At 38.0% G+C, this 15,948-nt stretch overlaps 2 protein-coding genes across 5 annotated transcripts; both read right to left on the reverse strand.

The window, feature by feature from the left end:
• Window positions 1–1,562: 1,562 nt before the first annotated feature.
• Window positions 1,563–7,277, reverse strand: mybl2a (v-myb avian myeloblastosis viral oncogene homolog-like 2a). Of its 3 annotated transcripts, none has more exons than XM_043224095.1 (8): window positions 7,209–7,277; window positions 5,757–5,817; window positions 5,417–5,522; window positions 5,116–5,187; window positions 4,936–5,028; window positions 4,484–4,704; window positions 4,192–4,339; window positions 1,563–3,462 (listed from the first exon to the last, which is right to left on the reverse strand). In XM_043224095.1, the coding sequence occupies exons 3-8, from the start codon at window positions 5,507–5,509 to the stop codon at window positions 1,708–1,710; spliced, it is 2,382 nt and encodes a 793-aa protein (XP_043080030.1). In that variant the 5' UTR covers window positions 5,510–5,522; window positions 5,757–5,817; window positions 7,209–7,277; the 3' UTR covers window positions 1,563–1,707. The 3 variants fall into 3 exon arrangements, with proteins under 3 accessions (XP_043080030.1, XP_043080028.1, XP_043080029.1); XM_043224093.1 differs by having other exon boundaries at window positions 7,049–7,251; XM_043224094.1 differs by having other exon boundaries at window positions 5,757–7,251.
• A 184-nt stretch (window positions 7,278–7,461) lies between these two features.
• sgk2a (serum/glucocorticoid regulated kinase 2a) lies at window positions 7,462–14,114 on the reverse strand. 2 transcript variants are annotated; one of them, XM_043224657.1, is made up of 13 exons: window positions 13,539–14,097; window positions 12,916–13,016; window positions 12,786–12,838; window positions 12,607–12,664; window positions 12,327–12,410; window positions 11,827–11,958; window positions 10,659–10,771; window positions 10,546–10,582; window positions 10,376–10,462; window positions 10,088–10,183; window positions 9,825–9,980; window positions 9,645–9,734; window positions 7,462–8,935 (listed from the first exon to the last, which is right to left on the reverse strand). In XM_043224657.1, the coding sequence occupies exons 2-13, from the start codon at window positions 12,931–12,933 to the stop codon at window positions 8,774–8,776; spliced, it is 1,086 nt and encodes a 361-aa protein (XP_043080592.1). In that variant the 5' UTR covers window positions 12,934–13,016; window positions 13,539–14,097; the 3' UTR covers window positions 7,462–8,773. The 2 variants fall into 2 exon arrangements, with proteins under 2 accessions (XP_043080592.1, XP_043080593.1); XM_043224658.1 differs by lacking the exon at window positions 10,088–10,183 and having other exon boundaries at window positions 13,539–14,114.
• Window positions 14,115–15,948: the final 1,834 nt, after the last annotated feature.

The following is a 15,948-nucleotide window of genomic DNA, read 5'->3' on the forward strand; positions in this document are numbered from 1 at the left end:
ATTTTCCTGTTAGTATAACATCGTGAAAATGTATTTTAAATCTACAAATTTAAAAGCATCAAGAGCTATGGCTAAAAGGACTTGGCACTTTCTTTGGAAAGACTGAACATAAAAAAAAAAGAAAAACGTTATCATATTTTGCCAAGTCATTATTTTGAAGAAAGGCATCCATTGTATGTTCATTTGACATGTGGGACAATAAGTTTCCTCGTAATGTGTTCAATAGCTATTTAAATATACTTTTTTAGTTTATCATTTAGTTTACTGTTGCAAGTTATACCTTTTATTAAAAGCTGTCTTTACGATATTTTTATGACAAGTTGTTTCTTTCATTTCTAAACATTCCAAATAAGCTGTCAATTCCTGTATCTTTTTTTAATAAACTTTATTTGGATTAGTACAAGAAAGCATAAAAAAACATTTACAAATGAAGAAATCGAAACAACAAAAGGGCAGTAATGTGTAAGTAAAGATCCAGTCCTCACTCACTTTCATTATATGGAAGTATATAATATATATATATAAAACATGAATCACAATTTTTTTCACAGATGTATGGTTTTGGAATGACATATGGGTGAGGAAGTTATACAGAATGGTAATGCATTGGTGAACCAACAAATATTTAAAAAATGCTACAGTGCTCAGTGATTTCAGAATGACTGGTTCAGTCCGTTTAACTACTGGGTTCAAAGACAGACTGAACCAGTCGATCTGAACCACTGAGTCCAGTTAAGCTCTGTGGGTAAAGTTGGCATGAAAAGAAAACCACAACCAAAATGTCTTCCCTACCGTGATGTATATGAGATAGAAATGGCTCATCATACAATTAAAAAATGCAGGACAGGACTGCAAAACTAAATGGTCAGTCAGAATGTTAGTGCCCAGACAGCCTCACACCTACATACACTTGATTAGAGATGTTGAGAAGCGTCAGGCCCAATGTTTTTCACAAATAAACCTTCTTTGTCCACAAATCACAGACCAATACAGCAGAGAGAAGGGGGAAGCACATTAATGTCCAGATAGTAGTGCGCTTAAAATAGTTCATACATTTAATATGAGTATTGATCCTCTCAATACAGCATCAGCACTGCAAGCTTTTACACTTATTTTTCTGGGTCTCAAACACGCCACCAAAGACCAGAGATGCAGACAGGTGAACAGGAAAAAGGTGAGAACGATCGGGGGCATGTTGCTTATTCTATTTAACATATTCGCTCACGTATTTGTACTTTAAAGTCTTTTAAAAATATTTTTATTACCTAACGTGTCCAAAACTGTAATGTGCATACGTGTATGTGTGTGTATGGTCAACATCATATCTTATGAAAGTGCTATGCAGGCTATTTAAGACAATATTAGCTGATTTGCGACGCTGACCCAAAATGCATTGGTGAACAAATATTTTAAAATGCAATGCAAAACATCTTTACCATTCTCACACCTATTTTGATCTCAAGAAAATGAGGAGTCTGCATCTTTAAAGACATGGAGGAGAAAGTCTGAAAGCCAGGTCATATAAGCAGGTTCTCTCTTATTCAGAATGATATGATAATCAATTCAAGATATCAAGTCTTTTATTATCATCATCATCATCATCATCAGGTGACATTCTAACGAAGTCACTCAATAAACAAACAAAAAATTAAATAGAAACAAAAACATTATTTTCCACATACTTTAAGAAAGCGAAACGCTTAGTGTTTACTCCATCGCATTTTTGCCATTTGTTTTCATATATTCTCTGTACAACAGAAGTCGTTCTGTGGTGTGTTGAGGCAGTCTGTTTCTCTGGGCCCTTACAATACAGGAGGCTAGAGGAAACAGTCTTTTAAAGCCCCCTGAAGATGCCGGGACGGCCAACAGTTTGCGGCAGACGCTCCGTAGGCGAGGGAAGCAGGTAGCTTCTTTCCAAAAGGCCTGGACAGAAACCTCTCCCTCACACAAGGGCTCTGATAAATACTGACGCAGCTCAGACACGTTCATTGCTTTATCACAGCTCACTTCTGTAGCAGTACTACTTTCGCTTAATGCTGACTCCACAACTGAAGTGGCACGCTGTTTGGAGGGCGTAAACAGTGTGGTACTCTTGAACTTCTCTTTTCCGCTGTCAAAGGGCTGCAGCTTGATTCGAGGGTCCAGAACAGTGGCTAGAATAAAATCTCTTCGCAAAATCAGAGGCTGGAAGTAAGAACGTAGACCAGAGCGCAGGGCTGAGCAGAAAAGGCTGAAGCTTGTGGCTCTGGTCTCGAGAGTTTTATCGAGTCCAACAATGGAAGGAATGACGAGGGACAACGTGAAAGCGTCTTCCTGAAGCACCTGCACCACTTCTTCAAAAGGCTCCACCAAGCCAACAAAGTCCACCACCTGCTCTCGTGCAACATGAACTACCGGTGGACAAACGTGGCAGCTGTTTGCCTCTGTGCGAGCTTGATTGAGAAGGGTCATCACCAGGTCCCATACGGACTCCTGCATTATTTCACGAATGATGGTGATGGTGGAATTCCACGAGGAGCTGCTTGTGCTGCAAAAAATGGACTGTGAGAGCTTGCATTTCCGTGCAAAGACCTCGAGCCAGTAGGCACTGCGGCGGAAAAAAGAAACCACGCTTTGTATCTCAAGGAGGATGCGCTCAACAACTCTGGACTTCTTCAGTGCCTCCTTCATTACACAATGCAGTAGTGTTGTAATACAATCCAGATGTTTGCTGCATGAGATTTCAGCTATAGAGTAATCATCAATGGCGAATTGGTCATCAAGAAAATGCAATAACTCCTCTTCGTCTGCTTCGTTCTTTTGGGCAGAATGCATGATCTTGTAGTCACAGAAAACATCATGTGTAGCAATAGTGTTCTTGGCCTCGTGGATAATGCTGTAGCCAATGTTATGTGGGAAAAGCCCATAGCTCAGTAGAACTGATTCAAGCTCTCCTCCGATCTTTGCTGTAAACTGATTAGACTGCAACTGGCGAAAAGCCACAGTCGGTCTGTGAACGTTCCAGTCATCATCAAGAAAGTGCATCTGAATGGCGAGAAGCGGTTCCGAGTGTTCACCAGCCCAAATATCAGCGGTGATGTGAACAACATTACGACCCGCACTCAAAGACACACACTTCATGAGCTGCTGGATCAGCTGTGGCTTGATGGTTTTCTCCACAACATTATAAAGCTCTAAAGCTATGGTGCGCTGTGAAAGCTGTGGGTGTTGAGGACAAATGGAGGACATGAACTGACGAAACCCAGAGCCTTCAGTGAAACTCAGGGGCAGCATGTCCTCTGCAAGCAATCGCAAAACCTCATCAACAAAAGCTTTATGCTGCGGCAGCACAGCAGAAGGACTTCTGGAGCTGGACGGTGAAGAGGAACATGGGTAGAGGGGAGGACTGTTTGCATCCAGCGTTTTTTGTAAAATCGTCTTCATCTCCTTCACCTTGGGTAGTGGCTCTGCTGTGCTCTTTGACTGTTAAATTAAAATCAAATATTTAAAATAAGCATAGGCAAATATATTTATTTGTAAATCATTCCAAGTAAGCTGTTCATACATGTCTCCTCAGGCTCTCCACTTTTATGTGGAATTGGCATTAAAATCAAAGGACTCAATATTTGAACTTAACACAAATGCTAAATCTTGGTTTAGGGGCAGAATGTACAAATTGTGTTTTGATGTAAAATTAGGTTTTTGAAGCAAACCTACAAACTTGTATCAATGCTAGAGGAATTATACCTTTGTTCATGTGTAGTCATCCGTAGTTTTCTTTTGTTAAAAATTCCAAAATCAATGTTTGAGAAAGTACCTAACCAGCCAAAAATATTATATATATATATATATATATATATATATATATATATATATATATATATATATATATATATATATATTGTGCAGTGTGTGCAAAAACCACACAAGATAATTCCACAAATAACTGCAATTAAACAGATGGCGACAAAGAAGCCAAACTTGTGGAAAGCTGCTTTAAATTAAACCTTAAAAAAAAGTATCATTTGTTTCGTATGTGAAACTAATGATTAGAGCAATGTGTGAACACAGTAAGATCAATAAATTCAGTTAGTTAAGAGTAAATTTAAATTAATTAAATGAACAGAACTGAACAAGAAGTTTGCGAGATCAAGTGCTAAACACAAATGACACAAATAATATAGACAACATAAACAATTTCTATAAAAAAACCTTTTCATGATTTGTGGAAGAAGTGGTTTCTTTTTGTGACAAGTAGAGTCCAATATCACTCAAGTCAACGTCCTCCATCTTGTAGGTGCCCTTGTCCATTTTACGTCTTAAGGTTGAATACCAGTGGTTCTTTATGGAATTATCAGTCCTACCAAACATTACCAAATGCAGTTTCATTACCTTTCTTCAACAATTTACATATCTTACCATTCACAAATGAAACTGAGAGGACAGCCTTAATTGTATAATAAATTACGACAAAATGATTATTTAATAAAAAGTTCTAAATTACCTTCCAGGAAGAAACTTTGCAATCTGTGCCCACCGAGATCCCAGCATACAATGGCATTTTATGATCATAAGATCTTCCTCTTCTGTCCAGGGGGTCTTAATCACAGAAGGGTCGAGGTGATTATGCCATCGCTCGCGGCACTGTTTGCCCCTTCTGCCTTTCAGGTGCTTTGCGATTGTGCTCCACTTCTTGTCACCATACAAAGACACCAGCTGAATGAGCTACAGAAAGAGAAGACATCACCATCAGATCTCCAAAGCTGCTTACATCAGGAGCTCTTCACCATTTCGGTTCAGAAACTTATGCTGTATACGAAAATATATTGTTAAATGTTAGAAATAACATACAACTAAGATATTTTTAATCCATCTTTTAGCTTTGGACAAAAAAATATATACAATTCGGCATTTTTTCATCATTAACATCTACTACATTTACCAGTCATCACTGACCTTTTCATCTTCTTCTTTGGTCCATGTTCCTTTAACGAGCTCTGGGTCTAACACAACGGTAAATCTGTATTTACATTCCTGCGCAGAGCGTCCCTGCGAACACAACTCCAGACTCAAATATGTACAACCGGAAACGTCCACTGAAACACGTTCATTAACAATTCAAATTAAAATACTCACAGGTAGGAATCCTGAAATGATTTCCCACTCTTCCTTTCCAAACCTTCCAACGAGGGACGCAAGTCTTTCATCCTAAAAATTCGCGATAAAACAAACCACCAAAAAAAGGGTTATATCTTAAAACCAAGCACGTTCGCGTACATGGCTGAATCTCAAGAAACATGGCATATTTTGATCAAAGGTTAATCAGATTTCCATACATCTCTAGCACACACCCTCCATAAGCACATAAAGCATTTGGAAGCAGACAATAAAAACTCCAATAATTGTACTATTTACTAGAAGATTTACTTTTGCTCACCTCTTTTGAAGTCCATTTGCTCTTCAGGCGCTCAACATCTTCATCATTATCAGACTCAGGATCAGTCACACCCTTAGGTTTAAGACTTACCATAGCTTCTCTTACACTAGAAATACAGAGATGAGAATCAAACCGGCTTCATAACTGCGATTATATATTCCTAGATGTGACTGGTTAGCTGAACTCTAGTCCTAATCAGACTTACAGAACCTGCTATGAACCTATACACACAAGAAAGCGGCAACCGTGTGCAGAAAACCACGGTCATAGAAGTATGATTTTAATGAGATCACAGATAGGAAGATATTAAAGCAACAGAAAAAGAAAATATGAAACATACCTTACTTTCCCTTTCAAGGAGCTGTGCTTTCAAAGTATACTTCAGTCACAGAATACTCAGCCTAAAATTTTTAAAGAATCGAATTAGTTAAAAATTAAAATGTATTATTGAGTTACCACCAAATTTGTTTAATACTAAGAGTGATTTTTGAAGATAATACAGCATTTCTGTACGAGTGTGTTTAGCTAGAGGAATACACAACTTGTATAATCTGTTTTTTAACACCGTGCATCATATATTTGCCAATTTTGAAAAAAGATCAGCTCTGACTTTGATCAACTTTTATCAAATTTGAGCGAAGTAGAAGTGAACTCCAGATCATCCAAAATGATGTTTACTCCACGTCGAGTTGTTTCACACCTGTATGAGTTTCTTCTGCTAAACACAAGATTAAAGAATGTAGGTAACCAAATCATTCATTGACTTCAACTGATCCAAAATATCATCGTTTGAAACAGCTTCAGCGTGTGTACGTGATGACTGACTCTTCATCTTTGTGCAAACTATCCCTTTCCATCTTTTTAGTGTGCTTTCGTTTGTCTTTACAAAATTTTAAAGAAGACGTCAATCCTATCAATCGTCAGCCATTTGCCTGAAAATACAGCGTATTTATTTCAATATGACTGAGTCCAAGAGAACTGCTACAATTTATTTTGATGAAAATGAAAAATCCTAAACGAGATGTTATGATGTTAGTTTGCGCCCAGAAGGCTAACTCTTTGCTAATTTCATGGGGGCAGTTCTAACCGCACTGTTCGACCGTTAGTGAACACAGCAGATTATACATAGATAGACAATGAAGTGCAGATAACAAAATGTAAACTAAACTTTTCTAGAACACCACTTTAAAACCTAAAGTGCCCTACATAGCCTGGGAGACTGAGCGATTTGAGAAAATAAACTTCATGATTAGCATTCCTGGCTAGTTCAGAGGTAAACTAACGTTAACCAACACTTCCTCTGGAAAAGACAAAAGTTATACTGTTAAACCCGCTCTGTAGAAGACATTTTTAGTTTATAATAGCGAATGCTTTAATATTAGCACAATAACAATATCTCTTCTCTCTAACTGAAGCGGTTTTGATACATTTCAGATACTAAAATAACGCGACGAAACTTCGACAGTTAGCGCAACGGCCGCTCACATCCCTAACGTTACATCTACCGATAGATTTAACGACAGCTGCTTTAAGAGCCAGTTTGTTGACGGAAATAATTGTGTCATTTGTTCACTAGTCAACATTTGCAGCAATTTAACGGCACACTTTTAAACTGTTGTTTCTCTTTCTTACCCACACACTCGCCCGGGCATATCTTCACTGTCCCGCAGGAGTTTGTAAAATGTCAACGTTTATTAAAGACGTAAACTCGCTATTCTAACGAAAGACGTACGCGACTGTAGGGAAATCTGACGGCGTGTGTGTCGTTTTGTTTGCCTCGCACGAGCCTAACCTCCAACTGCTGTGTCCTGAGCCCGCGCGCACAGCTCCTGCGCTCTACTGCGTCACATCTGCGCTCAGTTTGCGCAGCACGCCGCTGCTTCGCTCCCACTGCCGCTCAACGGGTCTGCGCAGAAATACGCAGCATAAACCGTTTAAAAACGTTACAGGTAAACGACACACAGTATGCAGAATGACAGTAATAAAACAAAAAAAACGAATTGATACCAAAACATGAAAAGCAAATTGTAAGACACATGTTTGGAGAGTTTGAATGCAATCTTCACTTTTAATAGTTTTATAGAGTTCAATAAAATTCTAAAATCATTTTTAAATGTCTCAAAACAGGGAGAAACGTCAGAGAGAGTATACATTATATCCTAACTTTTTCAAAAGTTGCTGTACAGTGTGGAAAGCACACATTTGTATATATTCATCTTTGCTGATTACAGTGCCTTTAAGACTGCTTATCTTGCATTGCACCTCCCACATAGTACACTAACTTTATAGAAAATGCCTGAAAAGTCAGTATGGTCCATTTCTTTGATTACATTTTTAACAATATACACACAGCATCTGTGCTCCTAACTGTAGCAAGTTTAAGTTTAATGTTACCATCCCACAAACATAGTTTGCACAGCGCTATTTTATGGCTTGTTCTTTTATTTAGGCGCGTCAATCCAGTAAATAATTTTTTATACAAGACCATGATCCGCACTCTCATGAAACACTCTTTCTTTTCGTTTTAATTTACATTTATCACCAGCAGGACAAGGATACAAGTTTCTGCTCACGGTCTTGTACAATAAATGTTACTATTGAAATAGACGGAGATCCTCTGCCTGGGTGTGAATGTAATGTTTTTATGAATTCTTGCTGCTTTGTCATACGGAAACAAAAAGTGCCACATCAGAGGAAAATTAAGTAAAATCTCAGCACTTTTTTTTCAAGGTGAATTCTGACATGTCTCACAAATCGACCCTAAACTAAAACATGTAACATTATGAGCAGTATATCTGTATAGCTTCAATGAGAAATAAAAACATATACATTTATCAATGGTTGTTCACATTTCTGAAGACTTTCTGAGCATTAATACATGATTTCATAAAGCACAGTTAGATTAAAGTTCACATTAATGGATCACACATGAAATAGACTCGATTGGGGCATTTTCAATGCCTTTTTAACAGAAGAAATGCTCTTACGGGTTGTTTTGCAACAAAACGTTACAAAGCGAAGGTTTTTAATGCTTTTCAGTAATCAGATGAAGAAGATTAAATGAGGATGTTGCCAAGAGTAAGGCACGCAGATCCACAACCCCCAAAAGATGAGCAAGATCAGAAACCTAGACTTTTACAGCTTTTGCAACTATAGCTGCTTTGCCAGTGGCGCAATCAACAAATCTGTCTCCCCCCAATGTCCACACAATGTTACACAATGACCACGAGTGCGTACTGATGAAACATCTTCTCATGAATGCAAAATGAGCACGGCATCTTAAAACTCGTTGCATTTCCAGTGTCACAGCTTTTACCCTCATTACAGTCCAGTGTTTTTCCAGTGTCCAGAAACTCCTCAGAGGAAGCCGTCTTCTCCAGAGATGTACGAGAAGCCGTTGAAGGCGTTGGAGCTGCTGGTGGCGAGGCTGGGGGTGGGCTCCGGAGTGCGGCCCACGGAGTTGGGCACCATCTCTCTGGTGAACTCTGGGTCAATGTGCTGAAGGTCTGCTGGGCCTCTCTGGAGAAACACGGCAGAAGTCTTATTACGCAAATCGCTTTCTAACACTGAGGAACCACAAAGGAACGTGTGCCTGCAGCAAAAAGGTGAATACAGTAATAATCTGTATTTGCTTTCTAATAATCGCCAACAGTGTACAATATTGCATTGCTCCTTAAAAAAAGTTCTTTTACAAATGAATCCGCTTCAGGCTGAAGGAAATCTAAAGTCACGTCTCTACAGTAGAGGGTGCCTCTCAAAGTAATCACGTAAAGAATATGACGCCGGAGAAGAAAGTTCAACACTACTTAGAAATAACAAAAATAAAACACAAATGGATGATTTTTGCTTAGTTTGGTCGAATTGGATCATCGAAGATAAGTAGCAAAGATTTTGGTTTATGAAATACATACATTATATTTGTTTTATTTGAGTATTGCAGGTTTGTATAATATTCTAATGACTGTTTTTATTCATTTTGAGGGATATTGAATGTGTTTTTGTGCAGGTGAGTGAATGCATGTTTATATTTAGTATAGAACCACATCATGTTCACATACACGTCCTCTGAACTTACTCACGATTTCTCTCAACATGGCAACCCAAGAGCAGTCAGCGAGGACGTGGGAAACAAAGTATGTTACTTATTTGAAAATGTAACTCTGGTATTTCCTTCTAAATAAAAAAGCAATGCCCAGACAAAGCCTGTAGGCAGTTTGTAAGAACCTACCACATTTGGGTTATATGGAGGAGTGATTCGCTTGTGGTAGAGGTCGTCCCAGTTAATGGGGCCAAAGAACACGTGATTTTTAATCTCCAACTGCAAAAGCAAAACAGTTGATACATTAACGTTGACGCCTGGCCTGATAAACAGTTTCACAATGACAAAGCCCTCTAGGGAGTCACTCACAAAATCAGCAATGGCTCCTAACCGGCGATGCTGATCTTTCTGCAGGAGTCCGCAGAGCAGGTGACTCGAGGCCTCGGACTTCCCCGGTGGCAGCTGCAGAGGTTTGTGAAGGATCGCGTCGTACATCTCAGACATGTCCCGACTGTAGAATGGAGGCTGTGTTCCACAGGCACCCCAAATTAAATGTGATTATGTCCCATTGACATATATATATATATATATATATATGTATATAGAGAGAGAGAGAGAGAGAGAGAACTTACTAAGCTGTACAGCATCTCAAAGAGCACAGCTCCAAGACACCACCAGTCCACAGTGCGGTCATACGGCTCTTTGCGTAGGATCTCAGGGGCCAGATACTAAGAGTGAGACAAAACCACTTGACTCGGATACATAAAATAATTTATAAAAAGTGTTCATAAAAGAGCCGGATTGCTTGTGCTGTTACAAAATGGAAACTATACCACCCTCCACTTTATATTTGCTCAATGCAACCAAGCAATGAAGATATAAGAAGACGCGACTGATTTGACTCGACTCGGTATTCGTACCTCTGGAGTGCCGCAGAAGGTTGTGGTGGTCCCTTCGGGTTCTATGCCTTCTTTACACAAACCGAAATCTGTTAACACCACGTGACCCTGAAAGAGATCAGACACAAACTCATATATCGCAATGCTTTTATTAGTATGTTGCGTGCACCAGTCTAATATAGCTGTCTCACCTGATAGTCTAACAGAATGTTTTCCGGCTTGAGATCTCTAGACGGGAACATGAAAACATGGAGGTGAGACCAGGCCAGCTGTGATATGGCAGGAAAGTGCTGCAGTTACCGACCTGTAAACTATATTGAGAGAGTGAAGGTATCCGATGGCACTGGCCACCTCCGCCGTGTAGAAGCGAGCTCGAGCCTCGGAGAAACAGCGCTCTCTCTGCAGGTGATAAAATAACTGCAGGAGACAAAGGAGCTCTTTTATGCATCCGCCGTGTAAAATGGAAAGTCTGATATAGTACTTAAACCTACAGTTTCGTCTGTTAACGTGAGGATTTTAACACGAACGCAAAAAGCTGACGTTTTCTAATTCCTATGCGAAAACACTTCCATATTAATCAGATGTTGCGAAGCATATCAATGTACATGTTGATCATTATGAAGTCTTATGTACTTAATAAGTATATAGTTTGGGATAAAAATGTATGCTGCATTTATTTAATCAAAAATACAGTAAAACAGCATCACGTCATGATATACGATTACAATTTTTTAAAAAATGCTTTCGCTAAATGTAATTCATTTAAGGCCGATTTTCAACATCACTATTTCTAATCGTTACTGGTCCTCGGTGTCACGTGACCCGATTTCCTTAAACGGCCATGGATTAAAAGTTTCTTTAAAGATCAAAAGTGCGAAAGAAAGCATTTATTTGAAATGCAAATCTAACACAGCTTTACGAATGCATTTACTGTCACATTTCTCGTATATAAATGAGTGCTTTTAATTGTGATTAATCACATCCGAAATAAAAGATTTCGTTTGCATAATATTGCACATTATTTACATAATTCTGTGCATAGATATTATAATGCAAACATACATTTCAGAATGCATTGTTTTACATATTATATTTATTTATAATATAAATTATACGAATATAAATACAGACGTAAATATTGTCAAAATATGTGCATTTATATATACGTAATAATTTTACAGAGAACACACACATATATTACGCCAAACGAAAAGTTTTATTTCGGATGCAATTAATCACGATTAATCGTTTGACAGCACTAATATAAATGCATAAACAAATACATGCATGAAATCAAAGTCACCCTATCAGTACATTTAGTTTTGTTGTCTCCAATCATTAGTCCGCTCAAACCTGCCTGCATTTTGATCGGCCACGCCCACATCCCAACATCCAATCAGCAACCGACAGGCAGAACTACTGCATTTTTGAGAGTGCCTGTTGTATCTATAAGTGATGCTTTCTTGCCATACCTCTCCACCGTTGACGTAATCCAGGACAAAATACAGCTTCTCCGAGGTCTGAAAGGAGTAGTGCAGCCCGACCAGAAAAGGGTGCTTCAGGCTCTTGAGCAGCACGTTCCTCTCTGCCATTATGTTCTTTTGCTGGCGCGCACAAACGCAGCATTGACGGAGGTGAACAAGAGAAGACAGATATGAGCTGACACCATCCAGGACAGGCCAAAAGAATAAGACAAGCCACAATGCAGCCCTCCCGAGAGGAGCTTTTCAGCGATAAAACTATGAAACTCTGCAGACAGTTTGCACACCGGATCGTTTTAAACGTCAAATATTAGTTACTGCAGTAAATCAAAAGCCTGTCTTTTGGCCGGGAAGTGTGGCATGGTACAAAGGACGGAGTGAAAGTCAGATTAGATTAGATACTATCATCATCAGAGCAATGAGGTGTTTTATTCTTTCATATATTGAAAAAGGAGCTGGTTGCATAATGAATTAAATAAATAAACACCAACCTCTTTTTTCTTCAATATGACTTTCTTCTGCAAAACTTTCACGGCATAGAACTTTCCATCGGCTTTCAGTTTGGCCAAGAGCACCTGCAATCGACACAATATCTCACGCGTTGTTTGGGATAAAACAGCATTTCGCGGAGGTCAAAAGAGGAAAAAAAAAACCCCAAACAAACATTTCTTTCATCAAGGTAACCTTAGCAGACTTCCGTCTGAAGCGTTAATGATTGGTGAAGTCATACGGAGCACGGTTAATCAGATAGGGGCATCAGACGCGCCTCACCTTCCCAAATGTTCCTTTACCGATCACGGCCAGAAAGTCAAAGTCTGTAGGTTTGGCACTGAAGCACACAAGAGAGCCTATTAAGTTATTATGATATATAATAGCCGCATAAATCTAATCGTGCAGCATATGAAAGGTTTACGGGACTCTTCTGACAAATGACTAATAAAAGATCTTACTGAGGATTGACCGACACACCCAGATTGACCTCGTCGGATGGAGACGATAAGGACTGAAGAGGACAGAGGAAATATGTTAAAACATGCTGGCTAATGTACAGCGCAGGCGGAGAAGAATAAAAACTCTTACTGGGTCGTAATGAGCCATCTTGTGTTTCTCGGCCGTCGGATCCGTGAAGATCTGCGCTGAGCTCGTACGCTGGTCCGCTCACAAACCGGATCTTCAGGTTCCTGTGACACAACAGACCCATGAAGGACGTTTGGCGATTCGACGCGAGCGCGTTTACACGGTAAATACGGCTTTGCGATTCTCCTGCAAATAAACAATTACGTCTGCTGGTGTTTTTAATGAAAAAACACAATGCGATAAACACCGTCCGACGAGCTATTACTGATCTAATTAAATAAAGGGTTACACTTTATTTTAAGGTGTCTTTGTTACAGTGTAATTATACAGTTATACAGCAAACTTTTATTATCTCCATTCACTCACTACTTGCATTTAACTATGCATCATTTATTGTTATTATAATGTTAAGCGCATTTAACGTGGAACAAGGACACCTTAAAATATGAGGCATTACCAAATAATGAATTAATAAACGCTCGTATAAAATATCAGCTGGAAGCAGATGAGTTCACACACAGGGAAGTTCGTATTCGGTAGTTTCTATTCGAATACGAATAAAACAAACCAAAAACATGCACTCGAAACCAGTTAAAAATGAAAGGGTTCTCTGAGGAACAACTCACCCGTCGGCGTGAAATATACAGCTGATGAAGTTTCGCTGATCATGTGTTGTTGAAGTGCATCATTTTCTGCGTGTCTCAGAAGCGTCTGGTTATGCAGCTGCTTTGGCTGAAGGCCCGGGTGAATGATCAACCCATGTGTGCAGCAGAGATATGAGAGCCTTGTTTGTGTGTGTGTGTGTGTGTGTGTGTGTGAGCCAGAGAGACGCGCTGTTTATGCGTGTGCGCGCGTGTATATACTTCACCACGCATCGGAAACAAAAGTGTCCCCAGACATACGCAAGTCCACCTGGGGACATTTTTCTTTGTAAAAATGATACATAAATAAAGCAGTAATCTTTGGTTTTTATTTTGGAAATGCAGAGCTGGGTGTGGATTTGGGTCAGTATTTATTAGCTGCTTATAAAAACTGCAGAAGCCTATTGCATTCCTTCATTTAGACAAAGTGACTCATTTTTGAGTCCATTTCGGGTGCCCTCACAAGTTAAAAATGCATATAAATTGGCCAAATTATATTTATATTTAAACCTTTGCTTCACTATTTTAAGATGTCTTAAAGATACATACATATATGAGTGCTTGGAAGATTGTTTACAAACTGGAGTCTGTTTCTGGATACAAACAATAATGATAATCCAGTCATAATGTAATCTAGTGTATCCTCACTACTTTGGGATTAGATTACTTTTAGATTACTTTTTTGCTATTTAATAATAACAACAAAAGAGAAATATTAAATGTTTTCTATTTAGTACGTGCATTAAACTTTACATACATTTGTCCCTACGTATTAACATCTACTAATTAATGAAATCATAAAAATGTCAAACGAAAATAAATTTTTGCTTTTTTTTTGTATGACTTTTTTTTTAAAAGAACTGTGAACATGCAAAGTGTTATTAAATGGTTGATATATTAACTTTAGGTCAAAGAGGTTGACCTAAAGAAAAACATATTCAAGAAGAAAACAAGAAGAATTTAAAATCATATAATCCACATGTAACTGTAATGTTTGTACTGCAATCCATTAAATGTTAAATAATATAATCAGACTAGTTTTAGATCAATGTTGACATAGCTCATTCATCACATTGCTTAAAATAGAACAATCTTGTATCATATCCATATAAAAAAACATTTGTTTTTATCAACATAAAATTAGTGAGTTTAATGAAAAACTAAAAATGAATAAGACGCCACCCCAAAAAAACTAGATCATTTTAAAATAATCAAAAAAATAAATAAATAAATAAAATAAATAAAATAAATATATATATATATATATATATATATATTTTATATAAATATATATATATATAGGCTAACATGCAAATGTGATACTTCGTTATTAAAATATTTATTTTAAAACCTCACGGCTACTTCGTACGTTGGCGAATTTGTGCATTTTAACGCATTCGAAAGTCCAAGTCTGAGTAATAATCAAATAAAAGTGAACATGTTTATCGGCAATGTTCTTAAACCTGAAATGATTTTGTAAAATGCTGCATAGCAACCGACTAATGACCGGTCTCTGTGCGAACAGGCTTTCTGAGCGAAGGCTATTTAAGAAAGGAACATTTAAAAAAAAAAAAAAAAAATGAAAAAGACGAATTAGGGAGAATCAATAAATTACACATAAATGATTGCTATTGTGTAAATAATATATCGTTATGCAATGCATAAAAATAACTGCAGTAGACTGCATACATTTGAGACATGTGTACAGTTGCAACACCTTAAATAACCTGTGTACACAATAACCCCGAGCTGGGATTTTTGCTCCACGCGTGTTTTAGCGTTCTCTTTAACCGAAGGGAAAATCGAAAATATTGGCAAAAATGAGTTTTCCAAGGTGAGATTTTCATTTCATCATGGTCCTTCAACAATGAACAGCTTATTGTTCTTTTGTGATTGTTACATTTAACACATATCACTGCAAAGGTGCTCTAAAAATAGAAATGATTTATGACGCTGTGCCATGCAAGGTCTTCTCATGATCTGGAGGATTGTGCGAGTATGTCACTAGAGTTTGTGATATTTCAACTGTCTATCAATAACGGCTGCATATTGCTGTTTTTAACTCATATGTACGCATTTGTACCGTTTGCCATATTTTTTTTCCGTTTTAGGCCTGAATATTTGTTCCTATTTTATTGAACCGAATCTGAATTCAATAAAGCACATGGGTGCAGTCGAGACAAAAATACACTTTATGTTTATAAGCCAATTATGGAAAATATAAACTACTTGGTTATTGTTCATTCATGATATATCAGAACACAAGCAAAAGAAACATCGTGTAAAAAAATCACTTCAGGTTCGACGAAAAAAAGCAGGCTACCCCGATCCTTTGTTAGCCACAAAAAGGAAAGGAAAAAAACCAATTCACCCAAATGTTTGCTGTTTCTGTGAC

The sequence above is a fragment of the Puntigrus tetrazona genome, chromosome 23 (genome assembly GCF_018831695.1).
Source record: "Puntigrus tetrazona isolate hp1 chromosome 23, ASM1883169v1, whole genome shotgun sequence".
Lineage (NCBI taxonomy): Eukaryota > Metazoa > Chordata > Actinopteri > Cypriniformes > Cyprinidae > Puntigrus > Puntigrus tetrazona.

What these genes read in the sequence shown, in the direction of transcription:
- mybl2a (XM_043224095.1), bottom strand. Translation starts at nt 5,509, where the DNA reads ATGGTAAGTCTTAAACCTAAGGGTGTGACTGATCCTGAGTCTGATAAT. An exon ending in TCATTTCAGGATTCCTACCT is followed by an intron (nt 5,029 to 5,115) that starts GTGAGTATTTTA and finishes TTGTGTTCGCAG; the next exon opens with GGACGCTCTGCGCAGGAATG. An exon ending in GCAAAGTTTCTTCCTGGAAG is followed by an intron (nt 4,340 to 4,483) that starts GTAATTTAGAAC and finishes AATGTTTGGTAG; the next exon opens with GACTGATAATTCCATAAAGA.
- sgk2a (XM_043224657.1), bottom strand. An exon ending in ATTACGTCAACGGTGGAGAG is followed by an intron (nt 10,772 to 11,826) that starts GTATGGCAAGAA and finishes TGTCTCCTGCAG; the next exon opens with TTATTTTATCACCTGCAGAG. An exon ending in TCTCTCAATATAGTTTACAG is followed by an intron (nt 10,583 to 10,658) that starts GTCGGTAACTGC and finishes GTTCCCGTCTAG; the next exon opens with AGATCTCAAGCCGGAAAACA.